This window comes from Salmo trutta, chromosome 35 (genome assembly GCF_901001165.1).
Source record: "Salmo trutta chromosome 35, fSalTru1.1, whole genome shotgun sequence".
In the NCBI taxonomy this organism is placed as follows: Eukaryota; Metazoa; Chordata; class Actinopteri; order Salmoniformes; family Salmonidae; genus Salmo; species Salmo trutta.
This window is the reverse complement of record NC_042991.1, coordinates 10,877,389-10,903,143: the sequence shown is the minus strand read 5'-3', so window position 1 is coordinate 10,903,143 and position 25,755 is coordinate 10,877,389. Positions and strand designations below refer to the sequence as shown.

Here is a 25,755-nt window from a genome sequence, read left to right as displayed (position 1 = left end):
GAGAGAGAGGGATGGAGAGGAGTAGAGTGGGGGAGGGATTCTCCACAGGTGCACGTTAGGCTGAAAGTGAACATCTTTGTTTCCCTACATCTATTTAACTCTCTCCCTCTCTCTGTTCATATCTTCATATTCACTCCCCTGATCTCTCACTCTCTCCTTCCATCTCTCTCTATCTGATCTGAAGAGACTTTTGATTATAAGTGGGACTCTTGACTACGAGCCTCTCCATTCTCTGCTTCTCTCTGCCATGGTCTCTGTCTGTGTTTCTCCCGCTCTCTCTCCTTTCATCTCTCCTCCTGTTTTGTTCCTCCTCTCGTTCTCTCCTCTTTCCCTCCCTTCATCCCGCCGCCCGTTCCTTGGCAGACGATACGGCCGTGCCTGGGCGCTTAGTGCCAGACGGAGTGCAAGTAATCAATCCCCCCATCCCTCCCTCCCTCCCTCCTTCTCCACTCCCCCTCCTCTCTGGCTGTCTCCACAGCTTGTGAGATGCTGAGCTGGGGCTGGGGTTGTGCTGACGACTGCATTTAGATGCTTTAGTCTGGTTTGTTGCAGGCCTACTGAGGGTAGAGGCTCTGCTGCTACAGCATTGCTTTTCACAGGAGCGTGGGGATGCAGGAAGACGGCTGGCTCCCACGTCGACTCGTGTCCTCGGAGATACCTCATACGGTCCCTCCTCTCCGAAGCCCCTCTCGCATTCCTCCTCTAGCCCCTTTCACTCACTCACTCACTCACTCACTCACTCACTCACTCACTCACTCACTCACTCACTCCAGTTTCATGCTCTCCCCCCACACCCCAATCTTCCTTTTCCCCAACTAAACACCAATCCTACCCAACTGCTCCCCTAGCCATTTCTCCCCCCCCCTCTATCTCCCCCAAGTACTCAGGCACTTTATTATATTATCAGATGGAAGCAGAAAGAGAAAAGGAGCAGAGGAAACTTTCTTTCCAACCAGCACTTTATTTCAATAGGCTCCCCAGTGACAGAGGGGGAGGGGAATGGAGGGAGCAAGTGAGGAGAGAGGAGAAGACAAAGCAATAGAGATGGGAGAGACAATGATGGGAAATAGGGAAAGCGATACGGGGGAAATAGAGAAAGAGGTGAGTGAAATAAACGAGATAAAGACAAAAGAGGAGCAGGTGAAAGAATGGATAGAGGTGCAGAAAACATGAGAGAGAACGTTTGATTGGGAAAGAAAGGAGGATGATTCATCGAGTCAACAGAGGAGAGGAAGAATGCAAGAGGGCTGAGAGAAAAAGCAGCAGCAGAAACTGAGAAAGAAGTAGGCCAGATAGAGGTAGAGGTGAAGAGAGAGACTGAGACAGACAGACAGACAGACAGACAGACAGACAGACACACAGACAGACAGACAGACAGACACACACACAGACACACAGACAGACACACAGACACACAGACAGACAGACAGACAGACACACAGACAGACAGACAGACACACAGACAGACACAGACCCTAACCAACAATTCAGTAAAAAATATATACAAAAATAAGATTAAGAAATAAAAGTAACAAATAATTAAAGAGCAGCAGTAAAATAACAATAGTGGGGCTATATACAGGGGTACCGGCACAGAGCCAATGTGCAGGGCACCGGTTAGTCGAGGTAATTGAGGTAATATGTACATGTAGGTAGAGTTATTAAAGTGACTATTCGATCTACCCTATGATGGGGTGTTTGAAACCCAGCTTGACCCAGGTTGGGTGTCGTGTGTGTGTGTGTTAATGCGTACGTGCATGCATCCACCTACCCTATGATGGGGTGCTTGAAACCCAGCTTGGCTGTGGTGTCTGCAATCTCCTTCTCCAGCCAGGCCTGAGGACGCACCAGGTACTTAACGAACTGAGACACCCACCACACAGACGGGTCACCATGGAGACGGTGTAGACGCTGGGCTAGGTCTTCCGGGATGGACAGGGGCAGGTACGGGGGGCGGGGTTGTAGGCTGTCCACGATGGGTAACTCTACCACCTGGATGTCCTTGTCATGGGCCTCACCTACAGAGACAGAGGGGGGAAGAGTTACAGGGGAGCTGCACAGCCACACTGGTTACGCCCTGGGTTAATTGACATGAGTTAGGAGCGAATCGCGCTCTGCAAAAGTTCTGCATCTCACACTCACATCTGGTGTAGCAGACCAGTTAGGCAGCATCTGTAACAGAGTGGATTTTGTCCATCCCTCACTAGAAGCGATCTAGCAACCTTCTGCTGCCAACAACACTTTGCACCGAGCAGCGTTACCCGTCACCTCACAAAGACTATAGGAGAGCAACTACTTCTAGGTATCAGAGCAGGTGATGTCGTCTGATGGACGCTAGTCTATTGCACACATAGCTAACTAGCTAGCAATTCCACATTGGCTACACTCACCCTTCTTTGACCCAACTGGCCTCCTCTTGGGTCCTATCCTTGGTTTATACAAATCTAAAAACAGATAGGTGAGAGTTGATATCCAAATAACTTTCTGCTGTATTACTTCTTCTACTCATCCAATGATGTCAGATCAGAGCAGATGAGGATGAGATGAGATTAGAGGAGGGAGCAATTCTATACTATTCTTTTTTTTATAACTAAACCAAGATGAAACAACGGGCTGAGGTCTAAGTGGGAACAAATTAGTCTTAGTAGGCAGAACAAGCAAGGCGGTGGGCAGAGCCAAGCACGAGCTAGTGAGATCCTATTGGCTCGTTCCAGCATGCATTTGCATATTTCCGTTAGGGAACGCCTACTCTGTGAAGTCGTGTGTGCAATAATTCAATTCGCTTTTGCACTTCTTCTAAACAACACATTTTTTTACAACTTTGGCCAAGGGTAACGTCCACTCTGTTTATAACATATTCTAGTTTTGGGAACAGAACATTTTATTGAGATCAAATGTTTCATCGATGAGAAAATTTGCAGAATGTTGGCCAAAATCCATCGCGTTCCATCATCTCCCACTGCCAGCCACTGAGCTTCCTCTCACCACCATATTTGGAAAAGCCAAGCGGAAGCTTCACGTTTATATATCGCGGTGAAATATCTGTCTCGTTGTTCTATCTGTGACGCAGACTTAAATCCTCATTCATTTACAATCATTGGATTAGTGTAAACCTTGGCTAGACAGTTTCTTCCCACTCTGTACCATCGAACAGCTACAGTGAACAAGTGCACACTGTGGAGAAAAGGGTATGGAATGAACCGCAGCCAGAAAGATAGAGTGAAGGAAGTTAAAGAAGAAAAGTCATGGAAGGATAGAGAAGTTAGAGAAGACAGGAGAAAGCCATGGAAGGATAGAGAAGTTAGAGAAGACAGGAGAAAGTCATGCCCAAAACAACAATCCCAATTCCCTCTCTCGCTTTATCCCCACTGCATTCAGAGTGACAGCTGCCCTTTGGCTGTCTGTCTTTAAAGGGATAATCCACCCTAAAATTGAAATGTGACATGCTACGTCATCATGATAAGGTTCTCGTCACTGGAGATAGGGGATAACAAATGATCACTTTTCATAACTCTTTTAAAACAATTACTTGCACTCCGGATCGTCAAATCAGCCAATAGATGATATGGGCAAACTTGTCTAGAACACATCAGTCTGTCTATATAGTCACGACAAAGTATATATTTTGCTCAAATGTCTTCAAAGTGGATAGTGCACCATCAAAATAATTTCCTTTTTCATTCAATTACCATGATGCAAAGCAGTTTTCTCCTCTCGTCTCTCTGCATGCAGGCTCGCAGGGCCTATGCACATTTCCATAGCAACCTGACTCGCACAGCTTTGAGCTAGAAATGCGATCTCTACCAGGTTGAACATGGAGAATGTGAAACTCCTAAATTGATAGTGCAGTTTGTTTCAGGGATTGTACAACTAGCTAACTACTTCACATGCTGATATTGGCTTTGGTATTATTGTGTTTAATACATTTTCTAGCTAGCCAGCCAGCCTATCTAGAGAAAGCATTGCATTGTGGGTTCTACTCTGCAGATCTCCACAATTTTATTTACATGTTGCTTCCTAACTTATTATAACTACAAAATGCAAATGAAATTCTCAACACATATTGTTCTCACATATTAGTATTATTTAACAATGTAAATCATAGGAATTTGTAGTTTTAAGTGGAATATTCCTTTAAAAGCCAAGGTGAGCCAATCTACTTCCATGGTACTGGGGGTGGAACAGTGGCACCAGCTGCCCCCAGAGGGTGGCCTCTAGACGGGCATGGGACTGGCAGGGGCTCTGGGCACAGTGGGCAGAGAGGAGGGTTGAGCTGGGCTGATTAGGAAGGTCATCCTCTCTGGGTTCCTGATAGCCTTTCCACCTGGGAGAGTGGGTGTTAAGCCTCAGTACACAAAGGAGTGGCAAGGACACACACACACACACACACTCGCGCACGCGTGCAAACACACACACACACACTTTCGGTCTGATCTCATCTCGCCAGGAGGGATATGTCTGGCAGACAACCTCCATTCACACTCACATCCAGTCTGAAAACCAGAGGACATTTTTTAGAACATGCTTTTTTACAGTTTCAAAAATAAGCTTAGACTACAACTACTGATCTCTGTGAAGTTGCAACTACGGTGACTTGTTCCATTACAGTAAGCCTAATAACACTGCACACAGCTTTCATAACCCATTGCCAAACAAATGGCATAATTACTCATTAAAAATGGCCTTTCAAAGAAAGTGTAACTGGAATAAAAAAATAAATAATAATAACAACAGGGGAACACAAAAAGCAGGGTGTCGGTGCAAGGGCATGTGTACTCCATGAAGCGTGAGCTGAATATAAATTGGCAAAAGCATTAAATATTTAACAGAAAAAATATTTCCAAGCTTTCTCTTTGCTTATATATCATCATTGGCAGGTTTTGTGAAAGGGAGAGAGGGGACTAGGCATATGTTTTAGGCCTGCAATTCTTGGCACAGTTAAGCGCTCCCTCACCCCTCCCATAGCTTCCTAATTAGGACACAAAAAGTCTAAATTTTTACTCAACCTCCGCAATCTGCATGAATAATTGATGCAGCAACAATTTAAGACATTTATTTCACTATTTGAGGCAGGAATGGAGAGAATTTAACCCATAATGCATTGTTCTATTGACCGCGATGTCAGTATCTTTGTTGATTGGCTCCTTTGCTCTCACGTACACTTCCCTACAACACACACAGAAACCTAAGCACACACATGAACACAGGGATGCGAGTACAGTATTCACTTGTACACACAAGCACGCTCACACAAATACGGACACACATGGACACACACACACACACACACACACACACACACACACACACACACACACACACACACACACACACACACACACATGCAAACACATACACAAGAAAACGCGCACACACACACACAATAACCTCCCCCCAGACACACACACACACACACACACACACACGCCATGTGTATAAGTGCCTCAGCTCCTATAAGGAATCCAGCTCAGATGAGCAGTGAACCAGTGAAATGAACTCACCACACAAAGAGCAAACAGGGCGAATCAATAAGGAGCATTAGAGCATGCAAGATGCAAAAACACAACAGGAAAAGCAAGAGAAAGAGAAAAACACAACAGGAAAAGCAAGAGAAAAAGAAAGCCCAAGGGAGAGGGGGGGGGACAGAGAAAAAGATAGAACAAGGAAGCTGGAGAGGAAGTGTGAGAGAGAGGCAGAGAGGAAAAATGTAGCGAGCATACGGAGCCTTCAGAAAGTAAAAAAAAAGGTTTCCACATTTGTTGTGTTACAAAGTGGGATTACAATGGATTTAACTGCCATTTTTTGTCAATGATCTACACAAAATACTCTGTAAAGTCAATTTATTGTTTCTTCAGTATATCCACACACTTTTCCCATCCTCATCATGCTATCTATTTTGTGAAGTGCACCAGTCCCTCCTGCAGCAAAACACCCCCACAACATGATGCTGCCACCCCCGTGCTTCACGGTTGGGATGGTGTTCTTCGGCTTGCAAGCATCCCCCTTTTCCTCCAAACATAACGATGGTCATTATGGCCAAACAGCTCTATTTTTGTTTCATCAGACCAGTGGACATTTCTCCAAAAAGTACGATCATTGTCCCCATGTGCAGTTGCAAACCGTAGTCTGGCTTTTTTTATGGCGGTTTTGGAGCAGTGGCTTCTTCCTTGCTGAGCGGCCTTTTAGCTTATGTCGATATAGGACTCGTTTTACTGTGGATATAGATACATTTGTACCCGTTTCCTCCAGCACCTTCACAAGGTCCTTTACTGTTGTTCTGGGATTGATGGGCACTTTTCGCACCAAAGTATGTTCATCTCTAGGAGACAGAATACGTCTCCTTCCTGAGCAGTATGACGGCTGCGTGGTCCCATGTTCTTTATACTTGCATACTATTGTTTGTACAGATGAACGTGGTACCTTCAGGCGTTTGGAAATTGCTCCCAAGGATGAACCAGACTTGTGGAGGTCTACAAAAAAACTTCTGACGTCTTGGCTGATTTCTGTTGATTTTCCCATGATGTCAAATAAAGAGGCACTGGGTTTGAAGGTAGGCCTTGAAATACATCCACAGCTACACCTCCAATTGACTCAAATGATGTCAATTAGCCTATCAGAAGCTTCTAAAACCATGACCTCATTTTCTGGAATTTTCCAAGCTGTTTAAAGGCACAGTCAACTTATTGTTTGTAAACTTCTGACCAATTGGAATTGTGATATAGTGAATTATAAGTTAAATATTCTGTCTGTAAACAATTGTTGTAAAAATTACTTGTGTCATGCACAAAGTAGATGTCCTAACCGACTTGCCAAAACTATAGTTTGTTAACAAGAAATTTGTGGAGTGGTTGAAAAATGAGTTTTAATGACTCCAACCTAAGTGTATGTAAACTTCCGACTTCAACTGTACATGTTAAATTCACTTTTGCCAGCTATTACAGCTCGGAGTCTTGCTGGGTACATGTCTAAGAGCTTTCCACACCTGGATTGTGAAACATTTGCCCATTATTCTTAAAAAAATTCTTCAAGCTGTCAAATTGGTTGTTGGTCATTGCTCGACAACCGTTTTCAGGTCTTGCCATAGATTGTTGAACAGATTTAGGTCAAAACTGCAACTTGGCCACTGTACATTTGCCCTTGTGTTTTAGGTTATTGTCCTGCTGAAAGGTGAATGAATCTTCCCGTGTCTGGTGGAAAGCAGACTGAACCAGGTTTTCCTCTAGGATTTTGCCTGTGCTAAGCTCCATTCTGTTTATTTTTTATCCTGAAAAACTCCCCAGTCCTTAACGATTACAAGCATACCCATAACATGATGCAGCCACCACTATGCTTAAAAATATGCAGTGGTACTAAGTAATGTGCAGCGGTCGAAAAAGTATCCAATTGTCATACTTGAGCAAAAATAAAGATACGTTAATAGAAAATGACTCAAGTAAAAGTGAAAGTCACCCAGTAAAATACTACTTGAGTAAAAGTTTAAAAGTATTTGGTTTTAAATATACATAAGTATCAAAAGTAAATGTAATTGCTAAAATATACTTAAGTATCAAAAGCGAAAGTAAAAGTATGAATAATACAAAATTCCTTATATTAAGCAAAGCAGATGGCACAATTTTCTTGTTTTTTTAAATGTATGAATAGCCAGAGGCACACTACAACACTCAGACATAATTTACAAACAAAGCATTTGTGTTTTGTGAGTCCGCCAGATCAGAGGCATTAGGGATGACCAGGGATGTTCTCTGTCCTGCTAAGCATTTAAAATATAACGAGTACTTTTGGGTGTCAGGGAAAATGTATTGAATAAAAAGTACATTATTTTCTTTAGGAATGTAGAGAAGTAAAAGTTGTCAAAAATCTAAATAGTAACGTGAAGTACATATACCCCAAAAAACTACTTAAGTAGTACCACTGGTAATGTGTTGTACTGCATTTTCCCCAAACATAACACTTTGTGTTCAGGACAAAATGTTAATTGCTTTGCCACATTTTTTGCAGTGTTACTTTATTGCAAACAGGATGTGTCAATTATGTTAGTATTGCAGGCGTCACTGCAGTCCCTGGTTTGAATCCAGGCTGCATCACATCCGGCCGTGATTGGGAGTCCCATAGGGCGGTGCACAACTGGCCCAGCGTCGTCCGGGTTTGGCTGGGATAGGCCGTCAATGTATATAAGAATTTGTTATTAACTGACTTGCCTAGTAAAATAAAGGTTAAATCAAAAATAAAACTATCATAGCCAATAAACTCTAACTGTTTTAAAGTCACCATTGGCCTCATGGTGAAATCTCTGAGTGGTTTCCTTACTCTCCGGCAACTGAGTTAGGAAGAACGCTTGTTTCTTTTTAGTGACAGGCTGTATTGATACACAAACCAAAGTGTAATTAATAACTTCACCATGCTCAAAAGGATTTTTAATGTCAGCTTCTTTTTTTACCCATCTACCAATTGGTGCCCTTCTTAGTGAGGCATTGGAAAACCTCCCTGGTCTTTGTGGTTGAATCTGATAGTAGTCAGCTTTTTGGGCCAACTTTTAGAATTTTGAGTATTTTGAGTATATTATTTTCTTTGTTACATGTTCCTCACCCCAAACATTTATGTGAAAAAAATGTTTGGGGTGAAGAATAAAAATTTTTTTTTGCTGGGTCTCAGGAGGATAGAATTTGAAAGTGTCGTGTAGGCCATCATTGTAAATAAGAATTTGTTCTTAACTGACTTGCCTAGTTAAATAAATAAATAAAATAAAAAATATAAATGCACCATAATGCAGATACCTCAATGGTCCAACCGTATCTATAGAACCGGGCCAAACTATAAATACCTGGCTGCTTACCAGACAGCGCGCACCGTGCCTACCTGACCAGTGCCCTGTAGACACCCCAGTGCGGTCGGTACAGGAGTTGCTGACAGGGTGGAAGACGGTCTCCCAGCCACCCGTGGCGTAGCGCCAGTTGTGGGACTCCAGGATGAGGGTACGCTGGGTGCCGTAGGCGATCATGAAGCAGTAGACCACGTGGTGCAGCTGACAGCCGTAGCCACAGCCCTTGTTGATGTTACACACCAGCTTACGTGCCTTGCTGCAGTCCTGGGGATTCTGATGAGGGGGGAGGGAGAGGTAGAGGTAGAGAGAGGGAGGATGAGAGGGAGAGACAGAGACGGAGCGGAGAGAGAGGGAGTGAAGAAAACGACAGAGGGGGATGGGGGAGAGAGAGACATATGGGTGTAAGAACATACATTTGACTACTTGACCTCTGGGGGGACCAAAATAGCTTTCTGAGCGTTGTTCTCTGATTTATGATAACACAATTTGCCTATATCTCTCGCTCTCATTCACTCTCTTCCCCTCTCTGTCTCTCATGACAAAGAGATCTCCCAAAATATGAGTGAGAGAAAAAAAAGCATTCTCTCAAAATGGCACCTGTAAATCACGACGTGAGACCATTCCACCGCTTTCAACTACACCTCATCAGACGAGCGGTGGCAAAATGATGCCATGCTGCACCGCGTCGTGCCCCACAGAGACAGAAGCGGAAGCGAGATATCCCACTCCCTCATTATTTCTGTTTCAATGGAAGTCAATAAACTGAGTAGACCAGACCCAGCTGATATCGCATTGGTATCTATGGGAGAGCACCCCCTTAAGTAGACAGGAACTCATTTTTTCTTCAATCAAATCAAATCAAATTGTATTGGTCACATACACATGGTTAGCAGATGCTATTGCGAGTGTAGCGAAATGCTTGTGCTTCTAGTTCCGACAGGGCAGCAATATCTAACAAGTAATCTAACAATTCCACAACAACTACCTAATACACACAAATCTAAGTAAAGGAAAAATAATATATACATATAAATATATGGATGAGCGATGGCCGAGCGGCATAGGCAAGATGCAAAAGATGGTATAAAATACAGTATATACATATGAGATGAGTAATGCGAGATATGTAAACATTATTAAAGTGGTATTATTAAAGTGGCGAGTGATCCATTTATTAAAGTGGCCAATGATTTCAAGTCTATGTAGGCAGCAGCCTCACTGTGTAAGTGATTGCTGTTTGACATCCTGTTTGAGTTCCTGAGATAGAAGCTATTTTCCAGTCTCTCAGCCCCAGCTTTGATGCATCTGTACTGACCTCACCTTCTGGGTGGCAGCGAGGTGAACAGGCAGGGGCTCGGGTGGTTGTTGGCCTTTTCTTTTTTATTTTTTTACATTTTTAGTCATTTAGCAGACGCTCTTATCCAGAGCGACTTACAGAAGTGAATGCATACATTTCATTTCATACATTTTTTTTTCTGTGCTGGCCCCCCGTGGGAATCGAACCCACAACCCTGGCGTTGCAAACACCATGCGTTGCAAACACCATGCTCTACCAACTGAGCTACAGGGAGGCTTGATGATCTTTTTGGCTTTCCTGTGATATTGGGTGCTGTAGGTGTCCTGGAGGGCAAGTAGTTTCCCCCCAGTGATGTGTTGTACCAACCGCACCACCCTCTGGAGACCCCTGCAGTTATGGTTGGAGCAGTTGCCGTACCAGGTGGTGATGCAGCCCGACAGGATGCTCTCAATTGTGCATCTGTAAAAGTTTGTGAGGGTTTTAGGTGACAAGCCAAATTTCTTCAGCCTCCTGAGGTTGAAGAGGCCCTATTGCACTGTCTGTGTTTGTCGACCATTTCAGTTTGTCCGTGATGTGTAAGCCGAGGAACTTAAAACTGGAGGCATGCATGGCCACGTAGTCATGGGTAAACGGGGAGTACAGGAGGGGGCTAAGCATGCACCCTTGTGGGGCCCTAGTGTTGAGGATCAGAAAAGTGGAGATGTTGTTTCCTACCTTCACCACCTGGGGGCGGACCGTGGGGACAGCAGACTGAGATATGGAGAGATTGAATATGTCCGTAAACACACCAGCCAGCTGGTCTTCTGCATGCTCTGAGGAAGCGGCTAGGGATGCTGTCTGGGCTGGCAGCCTTGCGAGGTTTAACACGTTTACATGTCTTCCTCATGTCGGCCACGGAGAAGGAGAGCCTACAGTCCTTGGTACTGGGCTGCGTCGGTGTTATCCTCAAAGTGGGCAAAGATGGTTTTAGTTTGTCTGGAAGCAAGACGTCAGTGTCCGTGACGTGACTGGTTTTCTTTTTGTAGTCCGTGATTGTCTGTAGACCCTGCCATATATGTCTCATGTCTGAACCGTTGAATTGTGATTCCACTTTGTCTCTATACTGACATTTTGCTTGTTTGATTGCCTTGTGGAGGGAATAACTACACTGTTTGTATTCAGCCATATTCCTAGTCAACTTACCATGATTAAATGCGGTGGTTCGCGCTTTCAGTTTTGCACGAATGCCGCCATCTATCCACGTTTTCTGGTTAGGGTAGGTTTTAATTGTCACAGTGGGTACAACATCTCCTATGCACTTCCTTATAAACTCACTCCCCGGATCAGCGTATAAATTGATATTATTCTCTGAGGCTATCTGGAACATGTCCCAGTCTGCGTGATCAAAACAATCTTGAAGTGTGGATTCCAATTGGTCAGACCAGCGTTGAATAGTCCTTGTCATGGGTACATCCTGTTTGAGTTTCTGCCTATAGGAAGGGAGGAGCAAAATGGAGTTGTGGTCAGATTTGCCGAAGGGAGGGTGGGAGAGGAGGGCTTTGTATGCATCGCGGAAGTTAGAGTAGCAGTGATCCAGAGTAAATGGCCTGAGTGAACTATCTTAATTTATCTACCATCTTTGGTTCCCCATCTTCTTCTCCTCACTCCGCACCCACTTGTGCCAACATCTTTCTAAATAGCAATTTACTCTGCATTGCGAGTGTTTTGCTCATTAGGCTGTCACAGCTGAAGCTGGTTGGCGGTGATCATGGCGGCAAGGCGTCTGGCAAGTGCTAACGTTATCACACCGCTTGTCTGTTTAAAAACTAGAGGAGAGCTAATGTTCCTTCATGTTCCAAATGTATTGCCGCCGACGTTCAATAATAACCTGAACAACACAAGCAGATGTCAACGAAGCAACAAACAAGCCACTGGGAAGATTTCCTTTGAGGAATCTCTGTGTGTGTGTGTGTTTGAGGTAAATATCGCTCCTCTTCTCCATATTGGCCCCATAGGTACCACTCTTACAGTTGAATCGAGTACAGGCTTTACTGAATAAATAACAAAGACGGAATGTAATATGACATTTGATTAAATTGTTTGGTGAATGGCCTTGTCTCAGATGATGTGATGGCAGGTAGCCTTGTGCGAGGCTTTTGGCATTGAAACACCTCCACTGGGGGAAAGGAGTTCCAATGACGGGCCTGAAGGTTATTATAGCTGTTGGTGGTGAGGAGGAGGATGGTTGTCAAAACTTCTGCTGAAAAACAGCAAGTGAGAGAACATGGGTAAGTGATAATTGCAGGAGTGGGCCCATAGGTTAAACAGCAAGTGTGAGGAATGTGCATTATTGTGCCATGCTTATATGCTATAAAGTAAATAGGTGAATGAGATTCCACAGATGGCTAATAGGAAAGAGGAGAAGAGGCAAGACTCTGTGTTGATGATACACTACATGACCAAAAGTATGTGGACACCTGCTCATCGAACATCTCATTCCAAAATCATGGCCATTAATATGGAGTTGGTCCCCCCTTTGCTGCTATAACAGCCTCCACTCTTCTGGGAAGGCTTTCCACTAGATGTTGGAACATTGCTGTGGGGACTTGCTTCCATTCAGCCACAAGAGCATTAGTGAGGTCGGGCACTGATGTTGGGCAATTGGGCCTGGCTCACAGTCAGCGTTCCAATTCATCCAAAAGGTGTTCAATGGGGTTGAGGTCAGGGTTTTCAACAGGCCAATCAAGTTCTTCCACAGCAATCTCGACAAACCACTTCTATTAGGATATCGCTTTCTGCACTTTCCTGGCATCTGCCAAACCAGATTCATCAGGTGGACTGCCAGATGGTGAAGCGTGATTCATCACTCCAGAGACGCATGTCCACTGCTCCAGAATCCAATCGAGGCAAGCTTTACACCACTTCAGTCACCACATGGCATTGCGCATGGTGATCTTAGGCCTGTATCCGGCTGCTCGGCCATGGAAACCCATTTCATGATCACCCGTCGAATAGTTATTGTGCTGACGTTGCTTCCAGATGCAGTTTGGAACTCGGTAGTGAGTGTTGCAACTGAGAACAGAAGATTTTTACGCATTATGCGCTTCAGCACTTGGTGGTCCCGTTCTGTGAGCTTGTTTGGCCTACCACTTTTTGGCTGAGCCGTTGTTGCTCCTAGACGTTTACACTTCACAATAACAGCACTAATTTGAAGGGGTGTCGACATACTTTTGTATAAATAGTGTACATTTGTATTCAATCCGACTATGCCAGTAGAATTGGAAATTAAGTGAATTATGTTATGCTTACTGGATGAAGATAAACGAGCATCCAGACCAGCCTTCCTGATTGAACTTTTGTAAACTACATTTGATTTAAATATTAATAATCTGGTGTGTTGTCGCGAGTCTCAACAACAACGACTTGAAAGGCAGTTTTACACCAGCGAGCCCATCTCTTTTGGAGCATGGCGTTAAATCAGAACGACAAAAAACCATAAGCGCACAAACTCTGAACTACGTTGGCTGTTTAAAAATGACAGATTCATGCTATTCAGATGTGCTAGGAGACAAAGTTCAATGGTAATTATGGAGAGAGTGAAATACCAAGGCTGACCCTTACTGCTATAGGTTAAGTAGCCCTTCAAAAACTGCATTTTCTAGTTAAAATACAGTAGACTGAAAATGTGTGCGTACGTGTGAGTGAGGAAGAGAGAGAGAGGGTGACTCATATTATATTATATATGACCTATAATCAGCTGGTTCAGAGCTGATGATGTGCTATAGAAGAACAAGTGAAAGTGGAAGGCTGAAAATGGAGGTACTGTGTGTGTTTGTGTCTGTGACAAGGTGGTACTGTGTGACACTGAACAAAGGGACACCAAGTAAAGGCCACTGTGTTCTCATTGAAGAGTGCGCAGTCAGACAGACAGACAGACAGACAGACACGTTGATGGAGTCAGCCGGGCCAGGGACCGAAGGGCGCAGGGGCTGAGGTTGGTGGGGTGGGAGCGCTGGGGTGGGGTGGGGGAAGGGTGGTGTGTGTGTGCAGGAGTGTGTATGTGTGCTCATGCACATCCGTGTGTGTGTGTGTGTGTGTGTGTGTGTGTGTGTTTGTAGACCTGGGATTGATGTTACTGACAGAAGTGTAAGAGGTAGACGGGTCCCTGGCTCCCTAAGTGTGTGTGTGTGTGTGTGTGTGTGTGTGTGTGTGTGTGTGTGTGTGTGTGTGTGTGTGTGTGTGTTTGTGTGTCTGCCAGCCTGTGAGGACTGTGTGTGGGTGATGAATTAGTGATGGCGGCCGCTGGAGCTGTGTGATCCCTCAGCGGTGGTGACAGCAGCTGTTAGCTATGGCGTCTCCTCCCAGCCACACTCACTCTGGCTCTCTTCATCAAACACCAAGGCTCATTAATGCTGCAGGGCCCAGCGCCGCACAGCCCCACCCCAGGCCTGCTGCATGCAAACTGGGGAAGGGAGGAGGGCTGAGGGGAGACTCCTGGGTCACTGGGGGTGGAGGGTATATGAGGGGATGACAGAAAGTGGATAGGGTCGGAAGATGGTGGGTGTGTGCGTGTGACAGGATAGATGATATACAGGCATTAGACAGCAGTCAGACCCTTAGACACGATGTGTTTCATCTATGGTGATTCTGACAGGTTTGGCTTGTGTTAGGTAGAGAAGAGCAGGTGTGAGAAAGAGTGTTTGTGAGTGCGTGTCTGTGTGTGTATGTGTATGTGTATACGTGTGTACCTGTAGGTAGGTGATCCTGCTCTGCACCAGGTTAGACAGGTCCCTGGCCTCCTTCACTCTCCAGTCTCCCACTCCATCAGCCTGGCTGAGGTAGTACAGGTCTGTCATGATAGACCTGCACACACACACACGCACGCACACACACACAGACGCATAAAAAGAGACCGAAAAAGAAAGCCATAAGTCCAGTGTGCTACATAGCAGACACACATATACAGCAGTTTCCCATCTCTAAAAACCAGCATGGCTCAATTCATTTCAGTGACCCAAATCAGTCACATCCTCAGTGTGGGAAACCTCCTGAGCACAAGTACCTATGCACTTACACACACATGCACTTGTGCACATACACACACGCACACACACACACACACACACGCGTCCTCTGGCAAGACGTAATCATTACTCATGCTTCCATTTTTAATCTTAAACCACAACGTGTGTGTTTGATATGAAGCCATGTCAAACTCCTTTACCCAGAACCCACCAGGGATATATCACAGTCTCCCTGTGAGAGAACTACAACTATCCGCTAGTCACTGAGTTAATTAACATGCACTGTAAATAAAAAAAATATTTAAAAAAATACAAATCTAGTTGTTTCAACTAATCATTACTAAGTAACTGGTTACACGTGTAACCAAAACCAAAAAAATGTTGGCCCGTACTTAGCTACAAACGGAGAAAACTTTGGCAAAAGTCAATTTCAAATGATGTGTTTGCTCAACTTGTCTCATATGTTCACTCAACTAAACATGATTATTTGGGCATCTTAACTAAAAAAGTCTGTGCAACTGGTTACACACACAGTATTTTTAACATACATATTTGACACATGTTGACATACATAATTACATTGTCCACGTTCAATTATACAGTAATTATTATTCAACAGGTCCTCAACTAGGCTTTGAATGCACAACATCTTGGTTCATGGCATTCCAATCTTCCTGCCTGTACCATGCCTGTGCCAGTTATCAGTCACCTTGATTATTCTCTCAATATTGATTTGATTTACTTATGTATTTTAGATTTTTCTGTTGTCTGCTGTTGGTGGGGCATATTATTCTGTTTTAATGTTACTCCTTAATCACTATGATATAAATACAATAGTTTTTCCTGAATTTAAAAAAATATGTATATTTCTTTCACCTTTGTTTAACCAGGTAAGCTAGTTGAGAACAAGTTCTCATTTACAACTGCAACCTGGCCAAGATAAAGCAAAGCAGTGTGACACAAACAACAACACAGAGTTACACATGGAATAAACAAGCGTACAGTCAATAACACAATAGAAAAAAGAAAGTCTATATACAGTGTGTGCAAATGGCGTGAGGAGGTAGGCAATAAATAGGGGCTTACATTTCTTTCTTTAAAAAACACAACGCATTGAATAACACATTCATAAATGGCAAAAAAGACAGTCTAAAAATAAATCATAAGGAATACGGTTTTGAAGTGTCTGTCCTACATTTTACATTTTAGTCATTTAGCAGACACTCTTATCCAGAGCGACTTACAGTAGTGAATGCAAACATTTCATACATTTTTTTTTTGTACTGGCCCCCCGTGGGAATCGAACCCACAACCCTGGCGTTGCAAACACCATGCTCTACCAACTGAGCTAGGAGATAAAAAAAGCTCAGGAATTTTTTTTTATATATATATATATATATTTTTTTTTTTACTATTTTCTACGTTGTAGAATAGTGTGTGTGTATATATATATATACATACACACACACACACACACTATTCTACAACGTAGAAAATAGTAAAAATAAAGAAAAACCCTTGAATGAGTAGGTGTGTCCAAACTCTTGACTGGTACTATATATATATATATATATATATTGTGTTTGAGCCAATCAGTTGTTATGTGACAAGGTAGGGGTGGTATACAGAAGATAGCCCTAATTGGTAAAAGACCAAGTTGATATTATGGCAAGAACAGCTTAAATTATCAAAGAGAAACGACAGGTCAGTCAATCTGGAAAATTTCCAGCATTTTGAAAGTTTCTTCAAGTGCAGTAGCAAAAACCATCATGCGCTATGATGAAACTGGCTCTCATGAGGACCGCCACAGGAAAGGAAGACCCAGTTTTACCTCTGCTGCAGAGGATAAGTTCATTAGAGTTACCAGCCTCAGAAATGTCAAGAACAGCTCAAATAAGCAAAGAGAAAGGACATCAACTTTTCAGAGGGGACTGTGTGAATCAGGCCTTCATGGTCAAATTGCTGCAAAGAAACCAATACTAAAAGACACCAATATGAAGAAGAAACACGAGCAATGGACATTGGACCGGTGGAAATGTGTCCTTTGGTCTGGAGTCCAAATTGGAGATTTTTGGTTCAAACCGCCGTGTCTTTGCGAGACGCTGTGTGGGTAAACGGATGATCTCCACATGTGTATTTCCCACAGTGAAGCATGGAGGAGGATGTGTTATGGTGTGGGGGTGCTTTGCTGGTGACACTGTCTGTGATTTATTTAGAATTCAAGGCACACTGCAGCGATATGCCATCCCATCTGGTTTGGGCTTAGTGGGACTGTCATTTGTTTTTTCAACAGGACAATGACCCAACACACCTCCAGGCTGTGTAAGGGATATTTTACCAAGAAGGAGAGTGATGGAGTGCTGCATCAGACGACCTGGCCTCCACAAACCCCCAACCGCAACTCAATTGAGATGGTTTGTGATGAGTTGGACAGCAGAGTGAAGGAAAAGCAGCCAACAAGTGCTCAGCATATGTGGGAACTCCTTCAACACTGTTGGAAAAGCATTCCAGGTGAAGCTGGTTGAGAGAATGCCAAGAGTGTGCAAAGCTGTCATCAAGGCAAAGGGTGGCTATTTGAAGATCTCAAATATATATTATACTCAAATAAATATATTCTGATTTGTTTAACACTTTTGTGGTTATTACATGATTCCATATGTGTTATTTCATAGTTTTGATTTCTTCGTTAGTATTCTACAATGTAGAAAATAGTAAAAATAAAACTCTTGAATAGGTGTGTCCAAACCTTTGACCGTTAGTGTATGTCGACGTTCAAAGGCACGCATGTGGCATTTCACAATCTTTCCAACATCGTGGATGGTCCCCACGACAGTGGATACTTTCTTAATGGGAAAATTGTATTAATGATTTTTAACTGTGTTGTGCGTGTATGATTTGTCGAACATCGAATGGATATCTGTCAAGCTAGTAATCTGGTTAACTGGAAAGTGCCAGGCAGGGCTAACGTTAGCTACTTAGCTAGGCACCAGGTAGGTTAGCTGGCTAGAGCTAATGTTAGCTAGCTAAAGTCAGCTGAAGCTCTTGTTTCGAAACACCTCTGTCTAAAAGAGGCAGAATCTGAGACTGGGTGGAATCGATTGAAGAACAGCATCAAATTAAAGTTGGATAACTACAGAACCAAGATGAGGAGAGCAGGATGTCAGGTCTCCGTAAACACAGGACAAAGAAGGAGAAGCAATCCAGAGAATTAAATGTATTTTTTAAAAATTTTAATCCAGAGAATGAACCACCGCACTCAAACATAAAGAGACCTACGTAAGTGGGCTGAAGTGAACTTCCTGCCAAACTTCCCCCCTTGGAAAGGACTCGGGGAGTCTTGAAACACAGAGAGGAAATGGTCCAAGAAGTTCAGAAGACGGAAAGGAACTTACCCCTGTTCGATAGGAAGATGCAGACCACATTCGCCCTGCGGCGCCAGGGTATAATCACCGACACTCAAACTGTAAAGGAGTTTGTGATCTGTGGACTGCTCTGAGCATGGAGTCGCAGGTAAAATTGCAATGCTGTTTTTACACATTTGACCTGTATTAATATATTAGTTGTACAGAATTAAATTGTGATACTGTATTCAAAACTTGTGATAACTTCTAAATACTGTCCTTTGTCGTCTGCCTATTCCAAGTGTAGGTGTATGCAGAGTTCCAGCGAATTACAAACCAGAACCTGCCAAACATCTTCTATGCTGAGATTGACCGTCACACCCCCTCGGTTAATGACCTTGTACAGACAGAGGGCATCGAAGACTGGAAGGACTGCTGGCGCTTTGGTTGACATTCTGAGGTGTCATGATCTACAGGTAAGACGGACGACTCCACATTATACTGGATTCAGATCTTGGTCTAATGCAAATATCAACTACTTATTAAACCTTGAGGGGAGATGTCCCAGACACAGATTAAGCCTAGCCCTGGACTAAAATAATATCTATGGAGATTCTCCATTGAGCTTGCTTTTTAGTCCAGGACTAGGCTTGATAAGAATTTAAAAAGGCACCTGATAGTTTGCCCTTTTGGTTCCATTGTACCATGTTCCTAATTAAACCGACCTCAGTGATTTAAGGCTAAATATTGAAATCTTTCTCTGGTACCAGGTTAGATTAGTAAACCGATGTCATAAAATGTACATTCATGTATCCCTTTAGGAACACATGATGCCCACACAAGGTGTACAACTGTTCTCCATGCTCTTCCTGTGTTGCTGCACTAGTAAGTCTCCGTATTTTTCAAAACATGCTAGGTAGGTTTCCTGTCATTCCAGTCATTTTGTATTATTGTGCCCATTCCCAATCAACCCACCCTAGCTCCTGAGGTGATCTGAGAGGATTAGATGGGTGAGTATGGTCAATCTAGCCAACCATAAGTCAGTGTAGATATATAGCTATATAACATATGTCTAGTATTCTCATCTGGATTCAGACGAACCAGAGGTTGGTGACTCACCGGTAGCCCTGCTGGCAATCGTTGGTGACAACACCGAAACTCCAGTGCACTACAATCCGGTCAAGATCTCTGTCGTCCTGGAGAGTGAAGTTGTGGTGATTGACCTCCCCAGACTGCCGGATGCTTTCCTGGTAATGTTTGGTCTGATTTATGCTCTACATCTCAGTTATCCGAAAGAACTATGCAACACGTTCGAGTTCATTCAGAAAATCCTTCTATAAATCTAAACTATTATTTGTTGACATTGTTGCATTTTTTTTTTTACAAAAGGAACCACAAGACACTTTCTCTTACCCTAATCATCATTACAGTAGCACCTCTACTAGGGTTAGGGTCAATTCCATTTCAATTCAGGAAGTAAACTGAAATTCCAGTTCTAATTTCATTTTATAGGAGGCAATGAGAAATTTGAATTGATATTGACATTTTAGTTTACTTCCTGAATTGAAAAGGAATTGACCCCAACCATGGTGGAAGTGCTACTGTAAAGTGTTCTAATAATTGTAGGTCATGGTGCTTCTTAGATCTGCCATTTCCCTTATATTATTTCCTTGCTCAAATACGTTGAGATAATTAGCATGTTGTCCACCGTTATTAACATGGCACTTGAATAGGTCTACCGCTGTTACTTTTTTTCATGCACGTTGTCCACTGTTTGTAACACACAGCACTTGAAAAGGCCTAGCACTGACAAGTTGATTTTGGGGCTTACATACTGTATGGGACAATGTCTCAGTGGAGGTCAGGGTTGGGTCAATATCATTTTCAATTCAGTCAATCCAGGAAGTGAACTGAAATTCAAATATTTTCCTCAAAGGAGGCAATGAGGAAAATATTAGAATTTCAGTTTACTTACCAAATCGACTGAATTGAAAATGACTGACCCAAACCTGACCTCCACTGAAACATTGACCCCAATCTGTGATCTTTAATTGTGGAACCTTGCACTATGTTCTCTAACATGTAAACCTTTTACTGTATTCTCTTTAAAAATGTACTCTGTTATTGTTACTGCAACAATAAATCCATATTATTCCTGGTTTAAAAGCATTCATTTGTACATGTTTTTTAAATAATTTTTTTAACATTGCAATTATTTTGTTTGAGTTTGTAGGTTTTCTTTAGTAGCACAGTTGCCACAAAGTTTTTGATTAGATGCACAACTACCTTTTGATTTAATTAAGTAAGTTCTAGTTTTTAATTTACATATTAGCTGTTGCAACTTAAAATAATTGATTACAGGTTAATGGCTAGGAAGTAAGTATTTCACTAAAATATTAAGTTCATACAACATGAAGTTTGTAGTAAAACTACTTGAAAGGGGTGTGTTACGTTTACTTAAATATAATGAGTTAAATCGATTTTATTTATATATATATATAAGTTACTGTAGATCATAGTAATAAAGTTCATTCTAATTACTTTAAGCTACCTGTAATCAAAAATGTATATTAATTAACAGAAATTATTAAGTACTGTTTATTTATTTTTTTGCTTTATTTAACTAAGAAAGTCAGTTAACAAATTCTTATTTTCAATGACAGTCTAGGAACAGTGGGTTAACTGCCTTGTTCAGGGGCAGAACGACAGATTTGTACATTGTCAGCTCAGGGATTCAATCTTGCAACATTTTGGTTACTAGTCCAACGCTCTAACCCCTAGGCTACCTGCCACCCCAATCAATACTTTTAAGTTTCATAATAACAACAAAAACGAAGCAATTAGTTGCCACAAATGTATTGAGTTCTGCTAACGTATTCAGTTTTACAGTGTACTTGTCCTTTATTGGTATTTCATTGTAGCTTATGCCTATTTGTGAGAAGTGCAACATCATAAGCATCTTATTTTAGTCTTAGAAAACTTTTTATGGTTATTTCTCACATTGATTGATCAGCCGCAAACGAACATGTTGCTATTGTTCCTGTTGTCTACCCTTGAATCTTACAATGAGGATAATGCTTTTAGGGCCCGATGCCTCTTAAATGCGGAGAACTTTAAGTGTTTTTCCCCATAGACTTGCCATTATTTTGCTACAATTACCTCCACGTATCATCATGAAAAGAACTGGAAGCAGTTTGATATTCAGAGTTTTTTACATTTTGTTTTTAATTCAATAGAGTTTAATTCATCCCTGATGTTGAATTAGTCTTTTCTTACTTCCACAAAGCATTCCAGGATGTATGCAACTGTCACGCCCTGACCATAGAGAGCCCTTGGTTCTCTTTGGTGTTCTAGTCATTGTATTTCTATGTTGGTGAGTTGTATGGTTCCCAATTAGAGGCAGCTGGTAATCGTTGCCTCAAATTGGGGATCATATTTAAGTAGCCTTTTTACCCCACGTGTTTTGTGGGATATTGTTTTGAGTGAGTGCATGTAGCACTACGGTACGTCATGGTCGTTGTTTGTTTAAGTTTCACTAAAATAAAGATGTGGAACTCCAATCACGCTGCGCCTTGGTCTGTCTCTCCTCACGATCGTGACAGCAACAAGCATGTCCCTTTCAAACAATACCGAATTAAGGGCAGAGACAACCCTGGTTCTCAGATGAACTAGCTGAAATCATAAGGTAATGGAATGCTGTGTGGGCTAAAGCAAGAAGGTCTGATTTGGCTGAAGATTGGATGGCTTTTAAACACCTTTGGAATCAGGGTGTGGCTTTGATCCGAACGCTGCAAGCAGACAACTACCTCAAATCTACTGCTGATAATCTGAATAATTCTTCAAAATAGATGCACAGCTTTCTAAACAACTGCTGGTAGGTGGTAACTGAGAAAACCTCTACTGTTTAATCAGCATTTTCTTGATGCAGGTGGATTATTTGATAGGGTTAAAGGTCAAAATGAGTCCCCTGTGAAATGACCTGATACCCCTGTCCACTCCTCCAGGTTCTCTGTCTCAGAGGTGCGTAGAGCGGTGAAAGCAATTGATGTCAAACAAATCCCCTGGCCCTGATGGTCTAGACCCCCGCCTATTACAATAAGCTGCAGACATAATTGCTCCCCCTTTAACATGCACTTTTAACTTCACTATAAAATGTAATGAAATCCCCAAGTTGTGGGAATCAGCATTTTACCTACTTCTTTTGAAATGAGGTGACCCCAGTCTACTGAATAACTATAAGCCCATCTAAATTATCTGTTTTGGCAAAAGTATTGGAGTTCCTAGTCAATAAGCAGCTTAAGGCCTACTTCCAGGAAAACAATATTTTCAGTGGTATGCAATCAGGTTTCAGGACAAGCCACAGCACTGTTACAGTAATATTTAAGGTTTTGGATGATATTTACTGTGCTCTGGATAAGTTGCATTGTGTATCAGATTGTTTCATAGATTTGTCAAAGGAATGGGACACTGTGGACCATACTGTATTGGTGCAGAGACTGAAGTGTATTGGGGTTACTGGTCATGCTCGAGTGGTTTGTGAAATACCTGTCAATTAGAACCCAGTGTGTTAAGGCAGATGGTTGTAAGTCTGACATCATAGAGGTGCACTCAGGTCCCCTGTTTATTATCTAGATCAACAACATTGGGAGACATGTTGAGACAGCTGATGTAAATGTTTGGCTTTTGAAAAATCTCAAACTGCATTTAACATAAAAAATAATCTGTACAACTTGAAGCTTGTTCTGAACACTCTGAAAACCATGTCATTACTACCTTGGAAGGGAATTCCATATAGCAAGTCAAGAAGTACAAATATCTGGGCGTTTGGGTGGATGAGAAGCAGAGCTTCACTACTCATCTTGAGAACCTGGTAAAGATCAGGTTGAGAATAGGTTTTATTACCGGTATGAGGCAAATTTTTCTTTGGATGCCAGAAAGAGCCGCTACGGTGTACATTCCTCTCTGTCTTGGACTACAGTGATGTAATTTATATGCAGACCTCAAGCACTACCCTGAAGGCACTTGATTCTGTGTTTCACGCAGCTCTTAGGTTTATTACCAACCAAAAGCGTTTGACACACCACTGTGATCTCTATAGTGCTGTTGGCTGGTCTTCGTTGACTCTACAGTACATAGATCATAGTATACCAATGTTGAAGCCTAAGGCCATTTTGGGCAAACTGCCACTTTCTCTGTTGTTCTTTGATAAGGTCAGAAAATAGTTATCAGTTATGGTCTCACTCCTACTTACTTTTAACGGTTCCTAAAATCTGAACGGATCACGGCAAAAAGCGTTTCAGCTACTCAGCTCCGTGGTCTTGGAATTCTCTCCAGACCAGCTTGAAACACCATGATCTTGTTCCTTTGGAGGAGTTTAGTTGGTTGACTCGCATATTACCGAGGAATGCGATTGTCATTATGATGTGATGCAGTGGTACATATGATAGATTATCTACGACGCTTCTTTGTTTCTGTGATTGAAATGTATATGCTACAGCATTTTAATGTGTCTGATCAGATATTAGCAAACTAATAGATGAATTGCCACCACTTATTTGCCCAGCCAGAGATCAAATAGCCAAATATACAGATGGAGATTCAGTGAAACAAAATCACATTGATTGATTATCAGACAAGTCAAGGGCTTTTAGTCGGGATATAGCCCCTACAGGCTACTACGCGAGTGAAGAGCAAAATTATCCACCTGCTATACTAGGCTAGCGTAGGCTACATAACATGCTAGCAAGATTTTCGGATTACACTGTTAGACAAGAAAACTAGACTAAAGATTATAATCATGAACACTCACCTCAATTCGGCTAACATTTTGCCAGCCTAACTGTAACCAAATATTCAAACTGAGAGTCTGACATTGATTGAATTATCAAGACGAGTCCCAACACTTGTCTCAAAACAGCGCGTTAATGCTGTCGCAATCATAACGGTGCCAACATTATAGTTGATAATACTTTAAAGCTATTGCTTTAAAGTATTTAAAATTGTAGGATGACTCTGGGAGTTTCAGTAAGCAACAATATGATATGCCTTCAATGGCATTAGCCTACTTTATTCCAGTATTTTCATCATTCAGTGATATTCATTCTCATAATTATTGATTGACCCATCCAGTGGTGGTTAAGAAAACGTGCTTGCGTAGTGGTGGGCTTTGCAAAGTGAAGTGACATGCCTCGCACATTTTAGAACTGCCACGAGGAGGGAAACATCCTAGTAACAGGTGCTGCCTAGCAACCATCATTATGAAGCATCAAATCTCATGAACACACGCCGCTTACGCCGAACTTAGCTATGACTAGTCTTTTTTTTTTAAACGGTGCAACGTGTAAATTCTGATCCCAAAGTCGTATGTAGATACGCCCGACCTTAAGGCCATCTTTTGAAATCCCAACTGGAGCAACCGGCCCCAAGTGAATGTATCGTTTGGATTTGCCCACTATGTTCCCACCAGCCTATTCCCACAACCTTTAAAGAACAGATGAAATGTGTTCTAGGAGCATTCTTGCAACAACAAGTGAAAGTGTTTGCATCAAACATTGTAGAATCATCCATACAACTGGACAGTTTTGTGTTTTGAGAATATATTTTTTTCCCCACAATGTGATGCTCCAACAAAATGTTTTCTGGGAACATCAGGTAAAAAGGGTCCATATCGGGACTATATTTACATGACACATTTTAAAAAAATATATATTCTATAAAATACAAAACATTTCCAAGGCATATTTTGAGTTTTGTAGATAAGCACCATATCCTGACAAATTCTGAATCCAAAAGTGTCTTTTAGACAGACTCAGTATACCAAACACTAGGAACCCCCCCCCCCCCCACCACCACACCTTCTGCCCTCAGAACTGTCTCAATGCGCCAGGGCATTGACTCAACAAGGTGTTGAAAGCGTTCCACAGGGATGCTGGCCCATGTTGACTCCAATGCTTCCCATAGTTGTGTAAAGTTGGCTGGATGTCCGTTGAGTGGTGGACCATTGTTGATACACACAGGAAACTGTTAAGCGGGGAAAAGAAAACTAGCAGCGTTGCAGTTCATGACACAAACCGCTGCTTCTAGCACCTATTACTATGCCCCATTCAAAGGTACTTAAATATTTTTTTCTTGCCTATGTAACAGTGCAGGTTCCGTCCCTCTCTTCGCCCCAACCCGGGCTCGAACCAGGGACCCTTGCACGCATCAATAACTGACACCCCACGAAGCACCGTTACCCATGCAAGGGGAAACCCTACTTCAAGTCTCAGAGCGAGTGACGTCACTGATTGAAAT

At 42.5% G+C, this 25,755-nt stretch overlaps 1 protein-coding gene across 2 annotated transcripts in view; it reads right to left on the bottom strand.

Annotated features, from left to right (window-relative positions):
• LOC115174605 (alpha-(1,6)-fucosyltransferase) overlaps positions 1-25,755 on the bottom strand; it is a 155,122-nt gene that overhangs the window by 16,749 nt on the left and 112,618 nt on the right. Inside the window, exons 5-8 of one of the 2 annotated variants that reach the window (XM_029733301.1) lie at positions 14,846-14,960; positions 8,857-9,094; positions 2,391-2,444; positions 1,772-2,018 (exon numbers count right to left, since the gene is read on the bottom strand). In XM_029733301.1, the coding sequence (XP_029589161.1) occupies positions 1,772-2,018; positions 2,391-2,444; positions 8,857-9,094; positions 14,846-14,960 (654 nt within the window). The remainder of the gene's footprint in view (positions 1-1,771; positions 2,019-2,390; positions 2,445-8,856; positions 9,095-14,845; positions 14,961-25,755) is intronic. The other variant, XM_029733302.1, reaches the window with a different exon arrangement.